We start from the raw sequence: 23,919 nt of genomic DNA, 5'->3' as shown, positions 1-23,919 counted from the left end.
TGCTATCGTTCATTCCCTTCTTATAATAGCCTGAGGGGACAGAGACAGAGAGAGAGAGAGAGAGAGAGAGAGAGAGAGAGAGAGAGAGAGAGAGAGAGATTGAGGGAGAGAGAGAGAAAGAGAGACAGACAGAGACAGAGAGACAAAGAGAGAGACAGAGACAGATAGACAGACAGACAGAGAGAGAGAGAGAGAGAGACAGAGAGAGAGAGAGAGAGAGAGAAAGAGAGAGAGAGGGAGGGAGAGAGAGAGACATTAAAAGAAAGGAAGATGTTATAAGAAGAGATGTTATAAGATATTCATATAGTGAATATATGGATACATATGTGTGTGCTTATGTAGTGTTTAAGAGTTTGCATTTTACAAATATCTTCTAATTTGATCCTCACAAAACCCCTGGGAGGTAGTTGCTATTATTATTCCTTTCTACAAACGAGAAAACTGAGGCAAACAGGGGTTAAGTGATTTTCCCACGGCCACACAGCTAGTAAGTGTCCGAGGCCAGATTTGAAATCAAGTCTGACTCAATCTGGAGCCAGTCCCAACCTCTATCCACTGCACCACATAGCTGCCTCACATAATACATACATGTATACATTTGTATAGACATCTGTATGTGTATCATTTATTTTTTATTTGTATTATGTATTTTTTTAACATGTACTTACTGTTCTCTCCCCAACCACAATATTAGAAAGCTTCTTATGAGTAGGATTTACTTAGGTTTTTTCTGCTTGTATCCCTATCACCCAGCACAGTACCTGACAAAAAGTATACACTTAATAAATATATATTGCTTGATTACTATGATATCCCACAAATGATTTTATAACCTCTTAAAGTGATTTCACCCAAGATATAGTAGGCCAGCAGAATCTAGTCCACTAAATTTTCATTTTCTACTTTATTACTACAACCCAACATATCATCTTCTCTTGTCCAGATCCCAGCCTTTGGGCGCCTTGGTTTGTCAAAATGTGCCTGACACAATAGCAATCCAAATGAAAACATAGAAACTTATATATCTTTTTTATTCCAGTTTATCCACAGGGACTTGGCTGCCAGAAACATTTTGGTTGGAGAAAACTACATAGCCAAAATAGCAGATTTTGGATTGTCCCGAGGTCAAGAAGTATATGTCAAAAAGACAATGGTAAGGACACATCTCCATCAATGGTGACATTTTTTTCCAAAAGGACCCACAAGAGGTTTTTCTCGTGATATTACTTTTATGTTGATTATGGTACCTAGATGAATTCCTCATTAGATCCTCACTCAGCAAATATCCATTTAAATGTAAATTGTAATCTGCTTCTCTACGTGACTTTAGGAACAGTCAGAGGGCCTGTAAGATGATCAACAGCAAACCAATGGCAAGCAATCTGGTGGAATGTAAATTGCTTGAAAGGAGGGACTATTTAATTTTCTTCCTTTCATTCTCATTGCTCTGGACAGTGTCTGGCACATACTAGGCAGTTAATAAATGTTTACTGGATTAGCCTGGTTAATAGGCAAAGGCCCGGAGTTTGCACCAAGTTCACATTTGTAGACATCTGGCCTAGAATTTCCAGGAAGTGCTTATATCTTATACATAGTTACCATTAAGGAAACAGTGATATTTAAAATGCTTCCAAAAATTAAAGGAAGTAGAAACTAGAAGCAATCATATTAGCAGTTTCTCTGTGGCCAGAAAGTCTAACATTAATAGACTGCTCACAAAACTAAGCATTGTATTTATAATCAAGGACCTGGGTTCAAATCCTAGCTCTACCACTTAGTACCCGTGCGACTTTGGGCAAGGCACTTATAGCCTCTGGGGCCTTGAGTCTCTCATCTGTAAAATTAGGGAGCCCTAGCTTTAAATCTATAATCCTGTGAAAATATTCACCATTTTCACCTTTATTCTCACCTCAACTTTTTCTAAAAAATAGCTCTAATTCAGCTTTAGAGATATTATCTTATTTGATCCTCATAATAACTCTATGTGACAAGTGTTAGAGTGCCCATTTTACAGATGAGGAAACTAAGACTTACATGACTGACTCATAGGATCATGGACTTAAATCATAAGATCACACGACTTAGCAAGGGTTGCAAAGCTAGTAAGTGTCCAAATTGAGATAAAACCCAGGTTTTCCTCACAGCAACAACCTTGGAAAGTATGTGCTATTATTATTCTCGTTTTATAGTTGGGGAAACTGAGGCAGACTGTGACTTGCCCAGGGTCACACAGCTAGTAAGTGTCTAAGAACTAGATTTGGTCCTATGTGAAGCCAGGTCTCAAGTACAATGTTCATCTACTATGCCTTTTGGGGGTGAGTCAGCAGGACTCCTATTTTCGTTGGATCCGCCTAAGATTGACCCACCTGCCACTTCACTAAAAAGCCAGAGCATCTTTACAAAAAGAGAATTTAGGAGTAAGGCTAAGGTGGGATAGAGGAGGAGCAAGGCTCAACTCCAAATCTAGGTTATAACCCAAAGAGCTAGCTGGCTATCACATGAAAGTGCACAATATCTAAACTAGAAAGAAAAGGAATGTACTAACACAGTGGGAGGAGCAGAGTGCTACGATGGCAGAAAATGGGGATGATACCACTAGGAGACAGTATTGATCGGCTTTCTCTTTGCCCATGTTCAAAATTATTAAAGTCTTTGCCTATATTTTAAGATTTGGTCTTACCTTATAGTTTGTTTCTAGAAGGGACCTCCAATGATGCTTAATTCTAACCTTCTAGTCTTATAGATATATAAATTGAGATCTGAAGAATCTACATAGCTAGTTAAAGGCAGAAACTTTTACTGTATAATAAGCATTTCAGATTATTTTCATATGGAAAGCATTTAGAAATACAATCTATTTGCGATGATCTGAGGATGAATTGGCTGCTTTTTTTTTTTTTTTTTTTTTGCTTTTTGGCAGGGCAATCGGGGTTAAGTGACTTGCCCAAGGTCACACAGCTAGTACATATGTCAAGTGTCTGAGGCCGGATTTGAACTCAGGTCCTCCTGACTCCAGGGCCGGTGCTCTACTCACTGCGCCATCTAGCTGCCCCTTTTTTTTTTTTTTTTTTTTTTGCTGAATTGGCTGCTTTTGCACTTTTTTCAAAGCATTTACAAGACTAAGGACAAGAATATACATGTATATAGTCATATATTAAAAAGTCATCCATATTATATAAACAGTCACATGCAGATTATAAGTATACATGTGTGTACATGTATAGCATACATGTATTTATGCAGGCACATGTTTTGTATGCTTGTATATACACACACTGCTTACCTGTATGTATATGTGTATGTGTGCATGCATGCATCCATTGTATGATTTCAAGTCGGGTCAAGGCAACAAGCTTTATTGTACCTGCTGTTGGCTAGGCACGGAGCAGAAAAATGAGGGTACAGAGAAAAGTGAAAACAATCCCTCTCCTCAAGAAGTTCGCAATCTAATGGAGAAGATGATATCAATAACTTGAACAAACAATATATACATTGGATAAATTGGAGATAATCTCAGGGGGAAGGCACTAGCATTAAGGGGGACCAGTGTCCAAAAGGAAAAATCATTATGCAAATATATCTTGGTGACATTTATTTATCTGACAATATTTCCTATGGAAGTATTATGTACAGAGAACTGTGCTAAGCTCTAGGAAAGATTTAATTTCTGGCCTCGAGCCTAGTAGGGAGATATGACACATACATAAATAACTCTAACACTGCATAATATACATAAATGTAAAAAGGAAATAATGTATGGATGAAGTATTATATGAGTTTCCGGGCTAGGAGGAGAATTTTAATTATTTAGTGGAAGGAATCAGAGAAGTCTTCATAGAAGGGGCAATTTTGGGGTTGTACTTTAAAGGGTGGCTAGGATTTTAGCAGGAAAAAAAGATGAAAGAAATTCTAGACGTAAAGAAGATTATGAACAAAGGCAGAGAGGGATAAAACCTAGGTTATGCATGGGGATTGCAACTAATCTAGCTGGAGCCCTAAATAGGCTGTGGCAATAATAATAACTAGCACTTATATGTTTGCAAAGTACTTTAGAAATATCTTATTATATCCTTGCAAAAATACTGGGAAATAGGTGGCATTATTATCCCCATTTTACACATGTGGAAACTGAGGTGAGAGATGGGAAATGACTTGCCCAGGGTCATACAGCTGTCTGAGGCCAGATTTGAACTCAGTCTTTTGAGTTCTGAGTTTCATGCATCTAGGTGGGTGGTCTACAAGGCATAACAGACAATTATTTGGACATAGGAAGATCGAGGTTCATAGCCTGCTTCATCCAACAATGCGACCATGGGTAAGCCATTGAATTAGAGCTAGAAGGGACCTTGGAGGTCATTTAGTCTAGCCTTCTCATTTTCTAGTCAAGGACTCTGAGGCCCAGAGAGGTTAGGTGGCTAGCCAAAAGCCATTCCTGTTAAGTGTCAGAGGTGGGATTTGATTATAAATCTAGAGTTCAGTTGATTGCCCCATGCTACCTCTCTTGGAGTACCAGTCTCTCTATCTATACAGTGGGGATAATAATAATAGATGTAGCACACACCTTACAAGATTTTTATGAGGTTCAAATAAAACAATGTATACAAAGTACTTTCACGGCAGGTAGCTGGCACAATGCATAGAGCACCAGACCTGGAGTCAGGGAGATTCATCTCTCTAAGTTCAAATCTAGTGTCAGACACTAGTTCTATGACTTTGGGCAAGTCTTTTAACTCTGTTTGCCTCAGTTTCTTCACCTGTAAAATGAGCTGGAGAGGGAAATGGTGAACCACTCTAGTATCTTTGCCAAGAAAATCCTAAATACGATCACAAAGAGACAGACACAAGTGAACAAAATACTCTGAGAACTCAGCTATTGTTATTACCAAGTAGGTTATTACTAAGATGATGGCATAAATAAAGAGAGGATAAAAGGAAGAGTGTCAAAGTCTTTATTTAGGAATGCAAGGGACCTTGGAGATCATAGAGAACAATTCTGTCACTGCCCCAATTTGCAGATGTGGAAACTGAGGGTCAGAGAGGGGATTTGTCCAAGTGTTAGAGCTAGGCTTTAAAGGATTCAGGTCCTCTAACTAAAGATACTATACTTTTACCACACCAGTGAGAGGAGAAAGGGAAAAGACTAAAGTTTCAAACATTCATGACTGGGTTGAATTTTGCTTCCAGAGACAGAAATAGCTAAGCCAGGAACAGAAGAGATTTGGGGTGAAAAATGATCAGTGTAGTGTTGGAGCTGTTGAATTTGTGATTCTGGTGGTGGCATCTGTGGCTAACCCCAGGTAGAGATAAACTGTAGATTCTGTAGAAGATATCTTATACTTGGAGATGTGGTTTGGGTCTCAGAAGGTCAAGGATGAAGATAAAGATTTGGGAGTCATCTGCTTAGTAGAAGCAATGAGAATGAACGAGGTTGCCAAAGGAGAAAGTATAGAGAAGAGAACAAAGGATAAAATATGGGGAATAGCAATATTAAGGATTCAGGAAGACAAAAAGAGTAGCATCAAAGTGGACACAGAAAGTGGGGTTAGAGAGGAGGGAAGACCTAAGATGGTGCAGAAGAAAGGTAGCAGCATTTGGAGGACCTGAGTTTGAATCCTGATTCTATCACTTCCTACGTGACCTTGGGATTCCATTTAGCTTCTCTCCTCATTTGTAAGATGAGGACATTAGGTTAAACGACCTCTGAGATTCCTTCCAGCTCTAAATATGTGCTCTTCTGTTACTATTAGAATTTCATTTCTTTAACTATGATCGCTGCTTTTTTGAAAATACTATTTTTTGGATTATTCGTCTTTCTGTCTTCCAAAGCATTTGACCCAGAGTCTTGTACAGAATAGGGCACTCAATACAGTGACTTTTGAATGTATAAATAAACAAAAACTCCTGAAAAGAACCAATGTTTGAATTGCTTAGAAATTTAATGTTTACCAAGACCAATTTTTGTTTAAGGAAAGAGAAGAAAATATAATTGTACTAAGTGCTTAAAGTGGGTTGGGAGACTCCTTGAAGACAAACTTCACCTGTTATGCAAAGTGTCCGAAATCCATTCCTCATTTGATTTAGCTCAGTCTCAAGATATCATGGGAGCAAAAAGGGTCAGACACCAAAGGAGGTCAATGTATGAATACCTGAGCAAGTGTGTATACCTGAGAAAAACCTGTTTCTATCTTCCACAACCAAACATAAATTACTGTGAATTATGTCTTGAATATTGTCCATACACCTCTTCTCTTCCATCACTGTAAAAATAGAAAATTGTGCTTGTGCATGTGGATACGTATGTGTGTAGATGTACGGTGGAAGTCCACATATGCTTTTTTTGTTATTCGGTCCTTCAGTCGTTTCTGACTCATCATGAACCTGTATGGGATTTTCTTGGCAAAGATACTGGAATAGCTTACCATTTCCTCCTCCAGGGGATTTGGCAAACAGAGGTTGTGACTTGCCCGTAGTCACACGGTTGGTGAGGTCAGATTTTAACTTAAGTCTTCCTGACTCCAGGCCCAGTGCTCTATCTACTGAGCCACCTAGCTGCCTCCCACATATGCTATCTCAAGTGAATACTTATATCTTTTTCAACTAAGTGGGTTTTGAGACATAATATGAGCTAAGGCATATGCCACAAAACGAATTTGTGGTCTCAGGGTGAGTATGTCTTTGTGTGTGTGTCTGTGTGTAGGAATAGGGATAAGGATATGGATGGGGATAGGGAAAAGGACCAGATTGTGATTTCATTAATAACAGTAACTCCTGGATTAGGAAACTCTCTCAATCTATACAAGTTGGCACCTTCTCTGCAGCTTAACATCTTATGGAGTTACCCAGAGCACTGAAAGGAGAGATGACTTTCCTAGGTTTCACAATAGCCAGTATGTGTCATGAGCAGTACCTGATCACATGTGTTTCAGATTCCAAGGCTAGCTGTTTCTTGACTAAACCTCTCCTCTAGGTATGAATATATGCAAATATATATGTATGCAGATGAGTTAGTCCTACCTTGCCAGGGTTGAATGCCAAATAGATATCCTATGGATATATTAATGAGCAATGAATTCATGCAGAGTGGACACAGAATAATATTTTCTTCAGTAAGAAGCTTCTATGTTTCCAAAATGAGTAATGTTTCCTTATTGTTCTTTTTAGGGCAGGCTCCCAGTGCGTTGGATGGCAATTGAATCACTAAATTATAGTGTGTATACAACGAACAGTGATGTGTGAGTAAGCCCTTTATATATGTATGTACATGTATATATATGTACATATGTGTATATATATGTTTAAGTAAATGTTATGTGGTTGCTTTAAAAAACTTTACTGTCATTTTTTAAAAATTAAAATATTTTGTTTTAATCAGCCGATGACTATCCCTAGACCCTACCAATCGAACCCTCCCTTGTAACAAAAAAATAGAATTAAGCAAAACAAAGATATTCGCAATGTTTGACAATGTATACCTCATTTTGTGCTCATCATCTACCACCTTTCTGCCAAGAAAAGTATGCTTTATCACAGTTCTCTGATGTTACAACAGTCACCATGTTAATTACATTTCTGATGTTGTCAAAACGATGTTTTCCTTTACTTTGTTGTAGTTATTATATGAATCATTCTTTTGATTCTGCTTATTTTGCTCTGCTTCAGGCCACAATCTTTTCCCCAAGTTTCCTTGAATTCATTATATTTAGTCATTTCTTATGGCACATAATAATTTTCTATTATGTTCATATGCCACAATTTAGTTACCCCTCTTCCACTGATGGGTACCTACTTTCTTTCTAGTTCTTTGTCACCAGAAAACAGACAACTATGAATATTGTTATATGCAGAACTTTCCCCTCTCTCTTTGATCTCCTTGGGCCACAAACCAATCAGGGGTATTGCTAGGATCAGAGGATCATATGTTGAGAGCTGGAATTGTGGTCACCCCCCCCCCCAATTATTCTATTGTCTCTCTTCTTTCACCCTGTCCCTCCTCAAAACTGTTTTGCTTCTGACTGACCCCCTCCCCCAATCTGCCCCACTTTCTATCACCACCACCCCCTTCTCTTATCCCCTTCTCCTCTTACTTTCCTGTGGATAGATTTCTATACCCAATTGAGTGTATATGTTATTCCCTATTTGAGCTATTTCTGATGAGAGTAAGGTTCCCCCATTCCTTTCACCTTCCCCCTCTTCCCCTCCACTGTAAAAGCTATTTCTTGCCTCTTTTATTTTACCCCTTTCTATCTCTCTCTTTCTCTTTCTCCTAGTACATTACTCTCTCACCCCTTAAAGTTATTTTTTAGATATCATTCCTTCATATTCAACCCACACCTATGCCCTCTGTCTACTATTACACAAATAATGAGAGAGGTCTTCTGAGTAAAAAATATCATCTTCTCATCTAGGAATGTAAACAGTTTAACATTACTAAGCCCTTATTTCCCTTTCTTGTTTACCTTTTTTATGCTTCTCTTGAGTCTTGTATTTGAAAGTTAAATTTTCTATTCTGCTCTGGTCTTTTCATCAAGAATGCTTAAAAGACCTCTATCTCATTAAATATCCATTTTCCCCAGAAAGATTATACTCCATTTTGATGGGTGGGTGATTCTTGGTTGTAATCCTAGCTCTTTTGCCTTCCAGAATATTGTACTCCAAGCCCTCTGGTCCTTTAATGTAGAAAATGCTAAGTCTTGTGTTATCCTGACTATGGTTCCATTATACTTGAATTGTTTTTTTTTTTTTTTCTGGCTGCTTGCAATATATTCTCCTTAACCTGGGAAGTCTGTAATTTGGCTGTTATATTCCTGGGAGTTTTCATTTTGGGATCTCTTTCAAGAGGTGATTGGTGGATTCTTTCAATTTCCATTTTACCCTCTAGTTCCAGAATATCAGGGCAGTTTTCCTTGATAATTTCTTGAAAGATAATGTCTAGGCTCCTTTTTTTTCATCATGGCTTTCAGATAATCCAATACTTTTAAATTTATCTCTCCCATATCTATTTTCCAGGTCTATTGTTTTTCCAGTGAGATATTTCACATTGTCTTCTAATTTTTTATTCTTTTAGTTTTGTTTTATTGTTTCTTGATTTCTCATAAAGTCATTAGTTTTCATTTGCTCCATTCTAATTTTTCAGGAATTATTTTCTTCAGTTCCTTTTCCATTTGGCCAATTCTGCTTTTTAAGGTGCTATTTTCTTCATTTTTTGTGCCTACAAAAAAAGCTCTTGACTCATTTTTCATAATTTTGTTGTATCATCCTAATTTCTCTTTCAAATTTTTCCTCTACCTCTTTTACTTGATTTTCAAAATCCTTTTTGAGCTCTTCCATGGCCTGAAACCAATTCAAATTTTTCTTTGAGGGTTTGGATATAGGAGCTTTGACTTGGTTGTCTTCTTGAGCATGTGTTTTGATCTTCCTTGTCACCATAGTAACTTTCTATAGTCAGTTTTTTTTCTGTTTTTTTTTTCTCATTTTCCCAGACTATTTCTTGACTTTTAACTCTTTGTTAAAGTAGGACTCTGCTTCCAGGGAGGAGGGAGCACTATCCCAAGCTTCAGGGATTTTGTGCAACTGTTTTCAAAGATACTTATAGGGACCTGTAGGTTTTCAGTTCTTCCAAGGTGGTATGCTCTAGTATGTTTACTACCCTCTTGGCCTCTACTCTGGTTTGTGAGTGACCACAAGCACTCTTTTCTGTGCTAGAAGGAGGGACCCCACCCTTAACTGTAGCAAGCTCTGCTGTGCTAGTGCTCCTCCTTGCCTGGGAAGGACTGGGTGGGAAGTCCACCCAGGACTACCACCTGAATCTGAGTATGGGCAAAGAAACAGAGTGCTGCCCCAGTGCTAGCAAAAAGATCCTTGTAATCTCCTTCTGACCAGTTGTTTGACCCTGTATTAGGAGGGCAGAGTTTATAATCTCAAAGAGGATCATAAACATGTCTGAAACGTTCGGAACCGCCGGATATAAGAAACTCTCAAAGTAGAAGGCAGAAGAATCAAAACATTTATTTAGGCTCCACAGTAACCAACCCATGAACCAGCAACCCCATTTTGATATATTGATCAAAAGCTTCCAGGCCCAATAAGTACGCCTTGAAAGAGTAACCAGGAGGCTACAGAGAAGCATGATTGCGTAAAGCAAAATCATGTTTCCCCCTCTATGGTAATAAGATTACCCACTGGCCTGAAGTCTTTGTTCAGCTTTCTCCCGTAGGTCAGCTCTGCTACTGGCAGCTCCTGCTTCAGCTGTGTCTGTGGCTGTGGCTGTAACTGACGTAACTGTCGTAACTGCCTCTGTAACTGCCTCTGGCTCCAACTGTAGCTGTAACTGTCGCTGTAACTGTCGCTGTAACTGTCGCTGGCTCCAACCGGAAAAGGAAAAGAGAGGATCTTCAAGCTGTCCTCTCCCCTCTTATAGAGTTTTTGACATCATCAAGCACCGCCTGAACGACCAGGGCCGATTGGTTCTTGACTTGGCCCCTCCCCCTAGCATAGCCGTTAACACCTCCCCTCAGCCAGCCCCATGACTCCTCACACAGGAAGTTGTCTGCTTCCTGGAATGCTCTTTGGGCTTCCTGCCCCGGAAGAGCAAGCCACAGTGTCCAGAGGCTCAATGAGGTAAGCTGAGTCATTCAAAGAAAACAAAGGCCATTCTGGCTACACTCCTTACCATCTGTGGGCTGAGAGCAACAGAAGTAGCCACTGCCACTGCTGATTCAGTCACTCCCAAGGCCTGCTTCTGGTTTGCTGGTGCCATGGCTGTGCTTGCATGGCCTTCACTGGACTGCCCTCCACTCTCACTCAGGTGCAAGAGACATTTCCTGATGACCTTCTAAGTTGTCTTTGGCATCTGTGGGCTGAGAGGTCTGGAAACCACCACTGGTGCCACTGATTCAGTCACTCTGAGGTCTGCTCCAGGTTTCCTAGGGCTAGGGCCTGGTATTCTCTAGCACAGTCTCTGCTGGACTGTGCTTTTCTCTCACTCTGGTGCAACAGACCTTTCCTGCGGACCTTCCAAGTTGTCTTGGGCTGGAAATTTGTTTCATTCTGTCTTTTCATGGGTTCTGCTACTCTAGAATTTGTTTAGAGTAGTTTTTGAGGGGTTTGGGGCATAGCTCAGGAAAGTCCCTGCCTTTACTCTGCCATCTTGGCTCTGCCTCCACTATTTTCTTTCTAATTTTAGTTGGACTGGATTTCTCTGTGCAATTTTTAAAAAATTTTATATAATTAAAATTGTTCCTTTTATCTTCCGAGATCCTCTCTGTCCCTTATTTGGTCATCAGCTTTTCCCCTTATCCATAGATTGAAAGGTGATTTCTTCCTTATTCCTTTTTTTTAATGTGACCTTTTATATATAATCATATATCTATATCATATATAGACTTTATTTTGGCTCATGATGTGAAGTGTTGGTCTAAACCTAATTTCTGCCACATTCTGCATAGCTCTAATTGTTAGGCAGTGTTTTTGTTTTTACATAGAGCCAAAATCTGCCTCCCTACGACTTTCAACCATTGATACTAGTTCTACCCTCTGAAGACAAGTAGAACAAATCAAATCTCTCTACAATATAACTGTCCTTTAGATATTTGAAAGCAACTATCATGACAATTACCACCATTATGTGCAAGTCTTTTTCTCCTGTTAATTGAATAACCCCCAATTCTTTTTTTTATTCAATTTTTGATGGCATCGTATGTCACGGACTTCCATCCTCCAACTATCCTGGTCACCCTTCTCTAGATGAATTTCAGTTTTTCAATGCCCTTCTTAAAAATGTGAACTGATAAAACACTATAGATATGCTGTGACCAAAGCAGAGTCCAAGTGGATTATCACCTACGGATTCCAGAACACCATGCCTAAGATCACATTTTTTTTCAACATGTTACACTTGTTATTTATATTGAGGTTGAAGTTCTCTAGACCTCTTGTCTAGTCATACATTTTCCCTATTCTGAATTTTTTTCCTTTAAATTCAAGGGTGATGCTCAGTTGTTTCAGTTGTATCTGACTCTTTGTGACCCTATTTGGGGTTTTCTAGGCAAAGGTACTGGAGTGGTTTGCCATTTCCTTCTCTAGCTCATTTTACAGATGAGAAAACTGAGGAAAACAAGCTGAAATGACTTGCCCAAATGGCCAGTAAATGTCTGAGGCCGTATTTGAACACAGATCCTTCTGTACCTCGGCCCAGTACTGTATCCTCTGCACTACCTAAGTGCCCCCAAATTCAAGGATAGAACTATAAATATATTTATATTAAGATTCATCACATTAGATCCAGCTCATTATTTTTTGGGATCCTGACTCTATATTTAGCGTGTTAGCTCTATTTTCTATTGTTAATTTAATAAAACCACCATGTATGCCTTAATCCAAATCATTGATAACTATCAGATTGGCTAAAATTATTGAAGGGGAAAGTGACAAATGTTGGAGGAGATGTGGAAAAATTAGGACCCTAATTCACTGTTGGTGGAACTGTGAACTGATCCAACCATTCTGGAGAGTAATCTGGAATTGAGGTCTGTTTCCAAAGATGATTAGGGAAAAAGGAAAAGGACCTATATGTTCTAAAATATTAATGGTAGCTCTCTGTGGTGGCAAAAAACTGGAAATTGCAGGGATGGCTGTCAATGGGGTTGAACAAATTGTGGTATATGATCTTGATGGAATACTACTATGCTATGAGCAATGATGAGCTTAATGATTTTCGAAAAACGTGAATAGACTTGCATGAAATAACAAAGAACAAAATGAGCAGAGCAAGAGAACGTTGTATACAAGACCAACAATATTGTTTTAAGAACAACTTTGAAAATTAAATCATTTTGACTATTATAAATACCCAAATTAACTACAAAGAACTTATAAAGGAAGGTGCTATCTGTATCTAGAGAAAGAACTGATAAATAGAAGTATGTATAGAATGATTTTACATATATACATATATATGTATACACACATATTTGTATCTAATGGTAGCCATCTTTAACATGGGGAGGGGAAGGAAGAAAAAAAGAAAGTTACACAATAACTTTACTATATATTTTTAAAAATAGCAAATTGTGCATAATAGATTCGCAGTTTCATTTGCAATCATTTTTTTTCCATACTACTAGGTTAGTTGTGGAAATGCTTGTTTTATTTCTTGAGTTCAGAGTTAAAAAAAAAAAGAATTTTAGCTAAGGTCAGATCCCTGGGGTACTCCACTGGAGATCTTCCCCTGTGTTAAAATTTACATAGTAATGACTATGCTTTAGATTTGTCTAGCCATTCCACTAGTTCTAAGCCCACCTAGCTGTATTAAACTTCTTCGTCTTGCCTATAAAAATAAACTAAGTATACAGTTACTCTTCTCAGTTTGACTATTATTCTTGACAAAGAAAAGAAAAAGCAAAAGCAGAGTTGACTCTTTCGCCATCATCCTATCCACTGTGAGCAGGAGTCCTTTCTTTATTTTGATCTCATCTCCAACAAAATCCTTGAATTCATTGGAATCATCACCAAATCCAGTTAATTCTGAGCTTTATCCACTTGTCACTAGTCTAACAGGACTGTGCCATTCTTTTGTACTGAGGCAAATAGATGACATAGTGGTTAGAATGCCAGACTTGGAGTCAGGAAGACCTGAGTTCAAATCCTGCCTCAGATATCAACTACCTATAAAACCCTGAGAAGTCACTTAGCCTCTTCTTAGCCTTGGTTTCATCATCTATAAATGCAGACAGTAATAGCCCCCATCTCTCCAGGATTATTGTGAAGATCGTTCTCTAAAAGTTTTGCAGACCTTAAAGCACTATACAAATGTGAGCCATTATTATTTTCCGGTTACCTGCTCTTTTCTTATATACCAATCATCCATACATTGCACAGAACATCTATACATTCACATCAATCTTTCTTTCTCCTCTGAATCTTCTATTTTTGTGCTTTTATAAGTTTATTCTTGAGAACTTTCTATCCTTCTTGAACCAACTTCCTCAGAAGAGCTTTATGTCATGGGCTTTTTCTTTCAAAATTTGTATAATAAGAATCTTTCAAAATCCAAGTTATTCTCTTTGGCATTCTTTGCCCTTCAGTGGTTTCCCCTATACAATTTCATCATATTAGTAACATGCAATTCTAGTCTACCATGTCTTTTATCTACTGAATAAGATACACTGTTTTAGTGATAAATTGCAATCATGAGTCCTATCCCACGAAATCTCAGGCATACTGAATTATGTTAAGATCTCTAATTTATTCTGTTTGTAATTCCTACTTGATGCTTGAGTATATCGTCATTTTGGGGTTTTTTTGTTTTTCCTTTGAAGTACTCCTTACATTCTTTCAAAAATAATACTTTATTCTCCCTGTTAAGCTAGCAGCGGTGGGGAACTCTGCGACCTTGAGGCCACATGTGGCCTTCTAAGTCCTCAAGTGTGCCTTTGACCAAATCCAATTTGTTCTGTGGTGTTTGGATTCAGTCAAAGGACTGCACTCGAGGACCTAGAGATCCACATGTGTCCTGAAGACAGCAGGTTCCCTAACCCTGAAGACAGTGGAAAGACATTCTTCTAGTTCTTTCACACCTCTTATGCAACAGATACTGTGCTAAGTACTTTAAAAGAGAAGAGAGAAGAATTTCTTCAGAAATGAATGTAATATAAAAATAAAAGATATCAATAAATTTTAAAAATTAGATTAACCAATTATTAAACTAGAGCTTTGAATATAGTGAATTATTCTCTCTCAGTTCCAGTCTCATTAAAAAGGAAATCTTGTATTTTTAGGGAGTATGGTGCATGGCTTCTTTTCGTTAGTTTGTTAATTGATCCTTTGCCTTTCACTTCTCCTTTCTACAGGTGGTCCTATGGTGTGTTATTATGGGAGATTGTTAGTTTGGGTGAGTACTTTCCTGTACAAAACTGCCAGACATCCTATATCTTAATAATGTGACCTTATATCTGTTCATCTTAATAATTATTTGGTTATAACAATTTAAATAAGTTTTTTAAAGATTCCCAGGTTTGCAGTTGGTTGTCTTTTTGAAAACCTCATCTAATGCCTATTTGAAACAACCAATGTCTATATGAGAGTAACGTTCATCATCATCATATGTGTTTATGTCTCATGTTAAAAGTTTATAAGAAGGAGTAGAGTTAATCAACAATTTCAGAATGACTGAACGCAACACATTTTAAAGTGGAATAAGAAAACTTCATTTTATAGAATTAATATACTCCTGATAAGCTGTGTGAAAACCAAATTTTTAAAAGCAAGATCGTATACCATGTTGTTCACAAGAACCCCAAAAATCTGAAATAGCTTTAGAAAGAAATTTTTAGGTTGTTTGGTAGAGAAGAACAAGCTGGAAAGGAGGTGTGACTCCTTCCTGTCTGGGCTCTGAAAAGTTTACATTACATAGAATTTGAACAAGGGAACCCACACATAAACCACCATACACAATTAAGTAATTTTGCTGGGAGGGCAACTTGAAAGCAAGATAGATTGAAGTGGATATGAGTAAATATAAACATTCAATAAATTTTGAATAAAACCAAAACACAAGCTTGGGTGGGCCCAAAATAAGACTTGGGTATGGATACCCAAACAAGAATGTTTTGGGTGGATCCAGACCTTAGGGGAACCTAAAATTTCTTGTCATCTCTAGCATTCCTGGATAGTTCCTGGGATCAGGGTGACATTCTGGGTTCAAACAATCTCTAGTCACATAAAGTTAGGTTCAGACAATATTAATAAATGATGAATGATAATGCATAATCATATCACTGATTTAGGTCTGGAAGGGAACACAAAGTCATCTAGTCTAATCCTCTCTTTTACAGATGAAGAAAAAGAGGTTCAGAAAGTACTTCTTCTACCTTCTATATGGAGTCTTTTATATTTTGCAATACAGAACCACATAGGCATATTTACAATTATCATCTATATTGTGATTATTGCTTTGCTAATGCAATCAGTTATAACTTGTGTTTTGTGTGTTTATTTGGAAAATAATGTAATCACTATCACTTCAACTCTGTTACACAACAGATGAAACATGTATGAACAGTTTTTCAAAATTTTCTTCTTTCCTTGTGCTTTTACCACCTCCTTATTTTTTTTTTTGCAAATCTCCCCCCTCAGTTGCACCTGAGGCTACTATCACCTTCCCTGGATCAGTCCAGCACCTCCATGGGGCAGTATTGCCCCGTTTGGGAACTTCTGATTCTAATCTGTGTTGTAACATCAGATTATCATATGTTGAATTTCCTTAAAACCTCCTGCATTGCTTCACCCAACCAAGAGATCAGAACATTTAATTCTGTGGCTCAGATTCTTGACAAATACGCTTGACAGGAGATCCACTTCCTGTCTTTCAGGTGGTACACCATACTGTGGAATGACCTGTGCAGAACTCTACGAGAAGCTCCCACAGGGATACAGATTGGAAAAACCCCTCAACTGTGATGATGAGGTGTAAGTCAGCAGACTTGTCTAACATTGCCTGAGGTTTCAGAACAACTGGGTCACCATATTGATAAGTGGTAAAACTCATTGCCCTAAGGCAAACTGGGTCAAAAAACGAAGTATTTACAAAGTAGTAAAAATCTGTGCTCATATACAACAAATCTATTCCTGTCGACATTAGTGGAACACATTCTCTATAAAGAATGGAAACTGACAGAAGATATTATTCTAGACATTTAAGGAGGCTCATGGTGATCACTTAAAGTGAAAATGAGAACAGGACAGCTAGTTGACAGCAAGAGGCTAGGTCATGGAACCTTGAGACTTTACGCAGTGAAATCTAGATCTTTGAGGTATTTAAAGAAATTGCATTTTTTTCCCTCTTTAGGCAGACTTCTTTTTTCATGAAAATTCTTCATTGCTACCATCATACTATAGGACTGGCTAGTCCTAATTTAATTCCCAACCATCACAAGCCTAATTTTTTTCCCTTTGTGAAAAGGGTTTTACTTTAGTAACATCTCCATTCCCAGTCTTCTTTTTAAGAGTAGGTAGCTATCTTCATGGAATAATTGATTATGGGTAAATCATTAAAAAATATCCACATTCCCCAAATATCACCACCATGAACTTACAGGATCTGAAATGTCACTATTAGAGATTAATTTCTTTGAATTTTTGAAGACTTTTCAGTTTTTGACAGGATATCAATTCAAATGCTCAATGATGCATTGGGATATTGTTGGTTATTACTATTGGGAGACAGAATTTGTGGCACCTAGACAGGAATTTAGAAAAATGAGATATAGACTAAGCAAGATATGGGAGACAGAAAAGCTACATAGAAATGGAGTGGAAGACATCAGAAAAATTTCAACCACTCTACAATTTGCCACCTCAGTTGAGAGACCACACACTTACTGTTCCCTTGCATCTGATGTCACTTCCAGGTATGTATGGAATTGATTGTTCTTAATATTTCAAATTTTCATGTTCAAAGGTATGACCTAATGAGACAGTGCTGGCGTGAGAAACCTTATGAAAGGCCATCATTTGCTCAGATACTTGTGTCTTTAAACAGGATGTTAGAAGAACGAAAGGTGAGGATCAAGGCATTCCTAGCTTGTACTCTTAAATGTTCTATTCTGTCTTCTGAATTGGAAGCATGACTTTTTCATCCTAGGTTAATTTTAAATAAATTTATCAGTTATTTACTGAGTATTTGTCATGTGTCTAGCTCAGTCTCCTTAGGGAATATGAGAAAAAGTGTATCACATCGTATCCTTCATGAAGGAGTTTACAACTTTGTGAGGGAGTTGATCAAATAATGTGGTACTGGAAAATCAGTTATTGCTAAGGAGACCCCTGAGAAAACCCCAGTTTGCATAATAAAGAATGGACTCAGACCTTTTGGCATTTAGCAAATGTCCCTGGGGCTCCGTGACTCCACCAAGGAATGTCAATAAGATTATCCCACTTAACAATAACCTGTCAAAATTCTTGATCTCTGCCTGTGCCACCCCCCACCCTGTGACCTGGCCTGTAAGTTCCAAGAGATAATTAACCTCTGTACCCTGTACTTTCTATATAAACTACTTCTTTACCCCAACCCGGGGCCATTTTGATTTGGGTGGAACCCCGAATGGTCGCCGGCTAATAAATTCTCCACTTAAAATTTATATTCTGTGGCGTGTTTCACTCGCTCTCGGTATAACGATATGATAATTTATGAAAAAACACTTTGCAAACCTTAAAATACTTTTAAAAATTCCAGATTATTTCTGTTACAATAATTCATTTATACTCAAAAAGTAATGAGGAAACAAGATATAGAATTGAGTATATAACACATTCTTTATTCCCAGGATTTAAAACAGTGACTTAAATAGAGTTTTGTTGTTCAGTTGTTTCAGTTATGTCCAACTCTTCATGACCCCATTTTGGTGTTTTCTTGGCAAAGATACTGGAGTAGTTCGCCATTTCTTTCTCAAGCACATTTTACAGATGAGGAAACTGCATCAAACAGAGCTAAGTGACTTGCCCAGGGTCACATAGCTAGTAAGTGTCTGAGGCCATATTTGAACTCAGGTCTTCTTGACTCTAGGCCTGGCACTCTAGTCACTGCATCACCTGGATGTTAAATGAAACAAGTATTATATTTAATAAACTTTGTTTAAAAATGTGTGGTATAGACAAAAATGCTCTCAATTATTAGAAAGGGGAGAAAGTCATATGGGACAAAGTTATTAGGAAAGTCTTAGGTAAAGTCATATCAGATTATCGAGAACCTTCGTCAAGAGTTTAGATTCTGATACAAACAAAGTGATGTTTCTAAGAACATTAATCTGATGTATTTGGGGGCAAAGAGGGATAAAACAAGAAAGATTGGCTTGAAGGTAATCTGCAGTAGAGGGAGAATCATAAATCTGCAAGTGCATAGAGTGCTCAAGTCACAAAGACCTCAATCCAAATCCTGCCTCTTAGCTATGGGCTTAACCAGCCTTAGGCCATTCTATAACTCAGTCTCCTCATCTTTAAAATGGAGGATAATGACAACATCTATCTCCCAGGGTTGTAATGAGTGTCCAATGTTGTAAAGCTTTCAAACCTTAAAGTACTATGTAAATGCTAGCTATTACCATGATGATTAAAACTGGAATGAATGAAAAAAAAACACAAGTTATGTGCTTCTCTGTGCTTTTTGTTGCTAAGAGCTGAGAATACAAATACAAAAGCAAAGACAGTTTCTACCCTGAAGGAATTTAGAGTCTAGTGGTGAAAATCCACATTAGGGGTGGGGGTGAGTAGAGACACAAAGGAGCAGACTTTCACATGATTTCCAGGAATACAGCAGAGTGTATTATATTTGACAAGTTCTAGAACTGGAGTGGGGAGAGGAAGGAGGATAGGTTGTTGATGAGGTGGAGAAGACAACTTGGGAGTAGGGAAAGAAATGAAGCATATCTGAGACCTGCCTGAAATAATGAGTCAAGTGAGCCTAATGAGGACATAACATGCAAACGATGTATATTATACATACATAAATGTATGTATATGTATATATATATATATGTACATATATATTAGACAAGTTGGAGAAAATCTCAGGAGCAATACATAGGCATTAAGAGGGACTAGGAAAGACTTCTTGTAGAAGATGGGACTTTTAATGAGACACGACAGAATCCTGGGAGGCCAAGAGACAGAGCTAAGGAGGGAGAGAGTGCCGGGCATGGGGCACAGCCAATGAAATACTCAAAGTCTGGAGATGGAGTGCTACTTTCAAAGAATGACAATAAAAACCATTGTCACTAGATCACAGAATATGTGGGGGTGAGTGAAGTATAAGAAGATTGGAAAGGTAGAAATGTCCAGATTATGGAGGGCTTTGAATGTGAAACAACATTTTATATTTGATCCTAGAGGTAATAGGGAGCCCATGAGTTTATTAAATAGGGAAGGGGCAGCCAGACTCGCACTCTAGGAAGGTCAGTTTGAGAGATGAGTGTAGGATGGAAATGAATGGGAAGAGACAACATAGAAGGTAACTAGGCTTGAAGTGAAGAGGGCCTGCATCAGAGTGGTAGTAGTGTCAAAGAAGAAAAGAGGGTGTATACAAGAGTTGTTATGTAGGTAGAAACGACGCAGACTATTTGTGGAAGGAGAGTGAGGAGTCAAGGATGACACCTAGGAGGATGGGAGCACCCTTGACAGTAATAGGAGAATTAAAAAGAGGTGACCGTTTGAGGGGAAAAACACTTAGTTCAGTTTTGGACATGTTGAGTTTAAGATCTTAGGTCTATGAAGACATCCAGTTTGAAATGTCTAAGTGGATAGAGCCCTGGACTTGGAGTCAAAAAGGCCTGGATTCAAATTCCATCACTGATACTTCCCAGCTGTGTGACCACGGACAGACCACTTTGCATCTCTCAGCCCAGGCAGCCAGCCAAGACGATAAGTCTTACTTACTTACTTACTTACTAAGTTACTTACTTACTTACTTACTTACTAAGTTAAAGACGGGTTCCATCAGTTTGGTGAAAACCATTCTCATACCAGTGAAATCACAGGTCTCTGACTTCATGAGGAAGGGAATCAGCCACCTAGCAATGCTGTATTTATTTTTATTGTACTTATCTCTTCCTTTGGGATGTAAACTCACTGTAAATACAGACTGTATCATTCATTCTTCATACTTGTATCCTTAATGCCTACCACAGTGCCAGGCATACTTACTGACTGAGGCATTGAATTGTAAACTTTCTCAATCACTACGGCAACAGTGACCTTGTTTGAGGGAAAGCAATAGAATCTTAAGCTGCTTCTATTTTATTTTAGCGACTATTTTCTCACAAAAGAATGCAGTGACAAATATAACCTGTGAATCTGAATGTTCTCATCCTTTCAGACCTACGTGAACACCACTCTTTACGAGAAGTTTACCTACGCTGGCATAGACTGCTCTGCTGAAGAGGCTGCTTAGGAGAGACCGTCTTCATTGATCACTCCTCAGGAAAGCCAGTTTCACCAGCGTGCAATGTGATATAGGATGTAGAAATGTGTATATCTTCTGTATGTATGAAACACTTTCATAACAGATACCTATGTGTACATCTTACAATAGGCTCTGACTATAGGACTGTATATACTGTTTTGAGTAAGAATGTGTTAAAACCCAGAATTCTTGTTATACATTTGCATATACAATAATATATTTTTATAGAAACAGGGCCCCTTCTGGGAAGGTCCGTGGAAACACATTTATTGTCATTCATTTTTATTACTGTCTTAGATTTGTTTTTTTTTGTTTTCTCTAAGATTATATTGATAACAAAACAAGTATTTTATAGCAATGGATTAAAATTTGCTATAAACTTAATACAATAATAAACCAGATAATAAAAATCAGGTATTTTAACACTATTAGGCCACAAAGCAACATTGGGTAGACAGGGAGGTCATTAATTGATTATTCATATAGTTTGAGAGTTCCTCCCTCTACAAAGGGAAACAAATGATCTTTTGATTCATAGGAACAGTTGTGACACCATTCATGTTCATATGATGATTTAGTCATGTGTCTTTGGTGAACAAAAGATCCATTCAGAAAAACAGTTTTCAATAGCTGACTCAAACTCATTTTATATGTGGAGTGGCTGGACCAAAGTAGTATTAGAACTAATGACAAATTCTAAAAATATTTTGCATTCCTCAATTCATATGTTTTAGCTAACACCTTTTTTTTTCTAGGGAAACTGATGCACTTAAGCAGTGCTTAGTTTTAAGAAATAGAAAACCTACAGTTATTTTAGAGTGCCACATGATAGTTTTCATGCAGAATAAACTTCCATAAAAGTATTACACATTGTAAAAATAAGTTTTGATACAATTGTAAGTTTTTCCTTTTTGTAGTATGTGCTCACATTGCACTGAACGTCATTTAATAAGAGAATAAATGTTTTGCCTATCCTTTTTAAGTAAAAGCTTATGTGTCGGGTTGCTGTGTGTCCTATTTGTACTTAAAACATCTCTTGCAGGTTTTCTTTCTGTAGGAGAGGGGAAGACCTGGGTTCAAGATTGGCCCTTGCATCTTTGCACACCTTGTACCACACTGAGCTTTAGTTAGCCAAAGGTAATAACAAGCACCTTGCTACTAAGATCATCTTAAAGTGAGGCTGGTGGATCACTTGAGCTCAGGAGTTCTGAGATACAGTAAAATTAAAGATGACAAGGTGTCTAGGGTATGTTGAACCTTTAAGAGCTGGGGAACACCAGGTTTCCTAAGGAGGGATGAACTGGCTTAGCTCTGAAACAGAGCAAATCAAAGCTTCCTTGTTGATCAGTATTAGTGTTGGGCCTATGAATGGCTGCTGCCCATCTTTAAGAATAAAAAGGGCACAGTGGGGTGGTCGTGCTTGTAATCTCTACAACTGGGGGAGGCTGAATCTGGTGAAGCCATTGAATCTGGGAGTTCCAAGCAGGATCAAAGTAGATCAGTATGTTCATGCTAATGATGTTGTCAGTGTGGTCAGCTAATGAGACTGGAGGGCCACCAGGTTGCATAAAGAGAGGGGTACCGCAGTTTATGTCTGAAAAAAATAGAGCAGGTCAAAATTTCCATGCCATTTGGATGTATGAATGTGGATGAGATAGGGCAGTCTCAAAAAAACGCATGAAAATTAATGAAACATCCATTATACATGTGGGAGGTTCAGTGGGGTAGAGGTGGGAAGGTAAGGTGGAAGGGGGCAGAGAAGGCAATAGCCAAGATGAGTTTCAACTTGGATGAAGCATGTTTATAGAAATGGGCTAGTCTGGGGAGATGCTAGAAATGAAATAGTGGTTTATCTTAATGGTAACAATCTAAAGATCTCTGCAAGACTGAAAAGATTAATAAGTACCCCAAATGTATTGCAGAATGCTCCTTACTTATTATTTGCTCAAATATCCTGCTTTCAATTTGGAAGGCATGAAACAGTATATTGCACTATTGTATTACTTTTGTTAAAGGATGTCTGGTTTCCTAAAGACAATATACAATTAACACCAAGCTGCTGGTATTACAAAGGACCCTGGAAAACTGATACAGACTACAGAATTCCCCTTTGCCTTTTTGGCTGAATGATATGCAGATACTATCTAAAAATCTATGCTAACTTGGTCAGCAGTTTATAGTGGTAAAAATCGAGAGAATAATCCAAAAGGCCATATTCATTTGGATATATTTGAGTATACCCATATATCAAGATTCTAGGAATAACACTCTTTCTGCTTATATTTTTGTTGACATTAAAAATCAATTGAATCCATCATTTCACATAAATGTAGTAAGGCATTGCCCAGAAGTGTTCCAGGTGGCTAGTTGAAAAAAAATTTTTGGAGATATAACTTTTAAAAGTTTTTTGATTGGAGGAATAATGGCAATCATTATTAATTTGCATAGATGGATTAATAAGTGATTTGGTCCTAACATGGGAGGTTGATAATTTGATGTTTAACAAGTTTGAGAAGCATAATAATGCTAGCATGTTATTAATAAAAGAGGTTAGTGGCACTCTCAAATGCCTAAGACCCCTCATGACAGTGGGCTCATAGTTTATGTGCCCTTGGAAGAGTGAGTGTTTGTGAGGAGGGCAACTAACTTAACAATTAATGAGAAAATTAATATTATAATTAATTAATATTGTAATGGTGGGTTCATTCTAATGAGAGTTCTGAGGATACATGACTTGGATCACCCAAGCCTTGGTCAAAGAGACTTATCGATTTCCGTATCACCTGTCTGACAAAAGGGAAAATCCACATTTTTCCAGTCTTCTCTGAGTAAACACAATGAGCAGGAATCTACCCATTCTCCTAAACTTAGAATCTCTTTTACTCTCTTTGATCAAAAAGTAACCAAAGAAAATGGATATTGGAAACATAGGTTTTAATTTACTACATATCTTTGCTACACTTTAAGTT

General features: G+C 37.8%; 1 protein-coding gene across 1 annotated transcript in view; it reads left to right on the top strand.

The window, feature by feature from the left end:
- Positions 1 to 21,951, top strand: part of TEK (TEK receptor tyrosine kinase) — a 126,218-nt gene extending 104,267 nt beyond the window's left edge. Inside the window, exons 18-23 of the mRNA XM_036738129.1 lie at positions 1,040 to 1,153; positions 7,162 to 7,232; positions 14,847 to 14,887; positions 16,368 to 16,464; positions 17,456 to 17,555; positions 20,864 to 21,951. Of these exons, the coding sequence (XP_036594024.1) occupies positions 1,040 to 1,153; positions 7,162 to 7,232; positions 14,847 to 14,887; positions 16,368 to 16,464; positions 17,456 to 17,555; positions 20,864 to 20,938 (498 nt within the window). The 3' untranslated portion in view covers positions 20,939 to 21,951. The remainder of the gene's footprint in view (positions 1 to 1,039; positions 1,154 to 7,161; positions 7,233 to 14,846; positions 14,888 to 16,367; positions 16,465 to 17,455; positions 17,556 to 20,863) is intronic.
- Positions 21,952 to 23,919: the final 1,968 nt, after the last annotated feature.

This window comes from Trichosurus vulpecula, chromosome 9 (genome assembly GCF_011100635.1).
Source record: "Trichosurus vulpecula isolate mTriVul1 chromosome 9, mTriVul1.pri, whole genome shotgun sequence".
NCBI lineage: Eukaryota > Metazoa > Chordata > Mammalia > Diprotodontia > Phalangeridae > Trichosurus > Trichosurus vulpecula.
The sequence above is the reverse complement of the archived record's forward strand: the minus strand, read 5'-3'. Positions and strand labels throughout refer to the sequence as shown.